The sequence below is a fragment of the Antrostomus carolinensis genome, unplaced genomic scaffold, assembly GCF_000700745.2.
Source record: "Antrostomus carolinensis isolate BGI_N321 unplaced genomic scaffold, ASM70074v2 scaffold10598, whole genome shotgun sequence".
Taxonomy (NCBI): Eukaryota; Metazoa; Chordata; class Aves; order Caprimulgiformes; family Caprimulgidae; genus Antrostomus; species Antrostomus carolinensis.
Window position 1 is genome coordinate 30,555 of NW_010330902.1, and position 4,627 is coordinate 35,181.

At 39.6% G+C, this 4,627-nt stretch overlaps 1 protein-coding gene across 1 annotated transcript in view; it reads right to left on the minus strand.

Annotated features, from left to right (window-relative positions):
- LOC104528904 (laminin subunit alpha-4-like) overlaps positions 1-1,650 on the minus strand; it is a gene marked incomplete at both ends in the record, with an annotated part of 31,360 nt that extends 29,710 nt beyond the window's left edge. Inside the window, one exon of the mRNA XM_010173061.1 lies at positions 1,549-1,650. Coding sequence (XP_010171363.1) covers positions 1,549-1,650 — 102 coding nt within the window. The remainder of the gene's footprint in view (positions 1-1,548) is intronic.
- Positions 1,651-4,627: the final 2,977 nt, after the last annotated feature.

Consider the following 4,627-nt stretch of genomic DNA (forward strand, 5'->3'; position numbering starts at 1 on the left):
TTTTGGGCTTTTTTTTGTTTATTTTATTTTTTTTTCCTCCCAACCCTTGACATCAGCCTTGTTTTTGTAGCAGATAGGAAACAAATCTTCTGTTGTGTTTGTAAACAGAGGATCTAATCTGTTCCCTACCACCTATATTCTACTCCAGAAGCTGTCTGGTCACCAGAGTCTTCAGAAGCAGATATTTGTCAACCTTGTTCTCAAGTCTTCCATCAGAAGTTTCCTCTTGTCATCATTGTCACCCGACACTAAGGGAACAATCATCCCATGAGCAAAAACTATGTGCATGTGAAAGAGAATAGCTGGGAATGCCTGGCAGTGTAAAACAACTTAAAAAAAAAAAAATTGAAACACTAAGCCAGTATGTGTCCTGCAGAAACCGGCCAATCCTAAGCACACTACAATGGCCAAGCCATAATAATTGTCAGCTGCACTATCTTCCTTGCATGGGAATAAAAATGGTAGGAAATATGCCATGGAGCATGGCTCTATGTATTTGTATAGCTGAAAACTTGGTAGAGGCCGCAACGATGCAAAGAATGTGAATATTATCAGGCCGTTTTATGAAGAGACAAACTGAGGGCAGAGGTTTATGACTTGTTAAAAGTAACACATGGCGGAGCAAGAAGCTCTGAGCTCTACTCCTGCTTTACAAGCCTGTAAAGAGTACAGTAGTGCATAGCTCTTGGTACATGATTCAGATATATTACACTATTACACTATATTCCATTCTTTTTTTAGTGTATTACTACTCTGATTGCTCGCTAGTAATTGGGGTAAGCTTTACTGGACTGATTTTTTGCTCTGGAGCTACAGGTGATCAACTACTAATACTAACGCACGGCTTTCTGTATGAACTGATACTGCATGAGGCTGAACATATGGGAAATTGTAATACTGCCTCTGAGTCTAACACACTCTTCCCTTGGTGTATTATTTCAACCTCCTCATGCTGTTCCTTCACAGCAGGAGGCTGCCATGCAGCAGAATTGCTATGGATAACACATGTATATACACTCACAGGGGTCACTCACCATTGTAAATTGTTTATAGGATATACGACACTGTATTCATAAAGGGGAGAATGAAATGTGTTTGAATTTATACGTTTTTTTTCTCCAGGGATGTACAAAACTCTTTCCATATTTCCGATGGACTAAAAATTCTTTCCCACCTACTTACTCTCACAAATACTGCACACAGGATGTGTTTTGAATCTGCAGAGATATTTTAAGTAAGTGAGAATTAAATTTGGCCAGGATAATCTTATTAAGGTATTGATCTTGGCCCTACTTATGATTGCTCTTCAGCAAAACCCTCCTGTGTTACAGACGCTGCTTTTGCTGTGTATGGGAGTAAGCATTGGTGTTAAAGGAAGAGTCAAACCATGGTTTCTTGGGTTTGCCTGGGAAACATTTCTTTCATGTTAAGCCTCATGCAAAAGTGAAAGAAGGTGAAAGGGTTTATATTATAATTAAAAAAAAAAAAAAAAAAAAGAAGTTACTGTTACTCATTGAGGGACCAGCAGAGAAGGCAGGAATTCCTTACCACACAGATTCCAGATCCATCGAGGCATCTGTTTGCATTACCATTACAGTTGCAAGGAGAGCATTTTCCTGACCTGGTATGGTAAAATCCTTCTTGGCATTCCTAACCTGCAATGAAAAAATAAAAATAAAGTATTTCTTAAGCATATGTATTTGGAGAGTTAGATTTGGCTGAGAGGCAGGGGAAAGCAAGAAATACAACCATCAGGTCTCCCCAGAGCACACTGCACAACCCCATCATAGCAGACCACACACATGCTGCTGAACTCGGGTCTGTTCTTTTACTATCTGCCCGTGGTTCTTGGTTTTTTTTGCCTTACAGTATTTAAGCTGCCAGAAGTAGGTGCCTGCCTGCAGGTGAGGAGCTCGTAGATTCTTACTGCATTTTGTACTAGAGGATGAGTTAACTAGCAATGATGATCCTTATTCAGTAAAGAAGGTGCATTTATAGGAAAGGAATAGCTTTTACCTAAAAAATAAAAGCTTTAGAAAGTTTACTTTACATCAAAGCTTTGATGAGCTCTGGATGAAGAGCCTAGAGGAGACAGAAACATATCTGCAAGACCAATGCCCTTCTGCATGAAAGCTGTCTGGCTGCTGTAAGAGGCTACCAAAGCAGGGTTGTCTGTCTGTCTGTGAGGCTGGTGAGATGTGCCAGCAACAACCTGTTGTCATTCCAGAAGGTAATATGTCCCTTAGAGATACAACAGTTCTTCGATCATTCTTCATGTGACATAATAAATGGGGGGAGATTGCAGAAAGGTAAAATTTTCTTGTTATTTCTTACATGTGTGGCTGTGTCTGGTGTATATAATTTAGTACTTTTGATAATTTACCAAAGCTTACAAAAATTAAACAGAAGATTGTAAATATCTAAATCACCTTATTTTGTACACTGATTAGAACAATAATATAAGGAATCAGAAACACAAACAAAGGTATTAAGATACGCCTCTAAGAAATAAAAATAAAAGTTAAAATAAAATGAAAAAGAATAGCTTTCATTTGATATGATATGTGTAAATTCTTGTTTTTCAGTGAGGAACTTCTACCTCACTATGCAAAGCTGGAGAGACATGTGCAGGTTGACCTCAGGAGCAACCTCTGTTACTCAGGCAGCACCTGTTCACCCTGTACAGTCTTCCTGTCTCACATGTATTACATTAGATCCATGCAGACTCATGAATTTTTGGTCCTAAATCTCTTACCTTTGCCTAACTCCTGCAATGTTGTTGCAGAGCTGATATGAAGGCCCTAGCATGTCATTTAGATCTCCAGAAATTATTTCACACACCCTGTTTCTGCTAGCATTTACAAAGACTATCCCTGAGGTGGCTGTCAGAGCCTGAGATATGCCAGACTCTCCTGGAATATTTTTTGTGGCTGCCTCTACAGCACTTTATGTATTCTGTGGCTCCTGAGGTCACTTTGAAAAAGTGGGGAAAGTGGGATGTTTAAGCAAACCAGTAAGTTATGATCTTACATAACTCACATTTGTATGAGGTATGAGGCTTCTTATTATATTGTACTGATCTAGTTAGGATTACATTTTCTTTGTATCTCCCTTTTCCTCATTTTCCTGGATTTTCCTGAAATAAAAGATGGTTTCTTTTCTGCACTGGTCTAACCATTTTTTCTCATGCCCGCAGTAAACTATGACATGAACAGCAGGTCTGCAAAACGGAATGCAGCACCATGCAGTGATACCTCCACTAGCTGCAAAAACTATCCTGAGTAATATTGCCAACTAACCCTGCTGGTGGCTGTGGCTAATTAACCCTGGCACAATGCTGTGGCCATACTGCTTCTGGGACCTGAACCTGTACATCTGCATGGTGCTGTAGATATAGCTGTGAGGTCCCAAGATTCATGTCAATGTTATCTTCCCTTCTCAAGGGTGGGTAGATGACTTCTATCCAGCCAGATAAGCTGCTTGTTTAGAAAATAATGTATCTTACGAGATGACTAACAAAAAGCTTTAAAAATGAATCATTAATCCAATCTTATCCTGGGGAGCTCTGAGAAGCTGAGATGAACATAAATGGAAACTCAGTTGCCTTTACCATTCTTACACACAATGTTTTGTCTGGATTGCTTTGGAAACACTTTCTTAGATAATAGCTCCTAGGAGGAAAAGCCTTCATACCACAGCCACTTTGGGACAGCAGAAATACTATCTATTTGTACTGCTGTTTCAGTTGTTTAGTCTTAATACAGAGCTGTAGGACTGGCTCCCACCAGACTAAGGATTTCAGCTGAATGATTACACCACACATTGTGGAAGGGAGACAGTTAGTTTCTAAATTGAAAACAGATTTTTATTTCAGTGTCGGTCTTGGCAATGTTTCTCTCCAGCCATGCAGATCTAAGGCATGTTATATTCTCTGATGCCCCTCAACTGGTGGGTGGTCCTAGCTGGTCCATTAGGGTCTGCCCAAAAGCTTTCTTGCTTTTGCAGGTCTAAGCAAAATAATTTTTTTCCTACAATGGTGAATATGGACAATGTAAATTCATGAATGTGTGTAAAGGTGTCTATGCAAATCCTTCAGTCAGCCATAAAGATCATCTCCTTTGTACGTCAACTACTTTGTACTTCAACTAAGGGTTACTTCAACGATTGGGCTTTCTTCCAGTCTACTCACTTAGCAGGAACTAGTTACGTGCAGTTTGGTGCAGCATCACTGGTTCCAGCTGTATGGGCAGTCTTTACTGAAGTCTACTAGCAACCAGTTTACCCTCTATTCTGAGAAAACAAACTTCTCAGATCCTCAGGACATCTGCCTCAGTTTTGGGTGCCTCTGCTACTGCTGTCAGAGCCCCTCTTGAAAGTGAGATACAGGGTCCTAAGTCAGCTGGGTATTTTTTGGCAACATTTTTTTACCATGTTATTCAATTCATCACAAAAACTTGGAAGGTGCTGGTGTTCACTATTTTAATATAGTATTTTCAACCATGAGTTGCATCAATTTAAACTGGAAATGAGGTATTGACAATCAGTGTTATGAGGGAAATGAGAATGAGGGAAAATGGGATCCAGATTGTTTCCTTTAGGTTCAGAAGTTTTCTCAGGCATTTTCAAT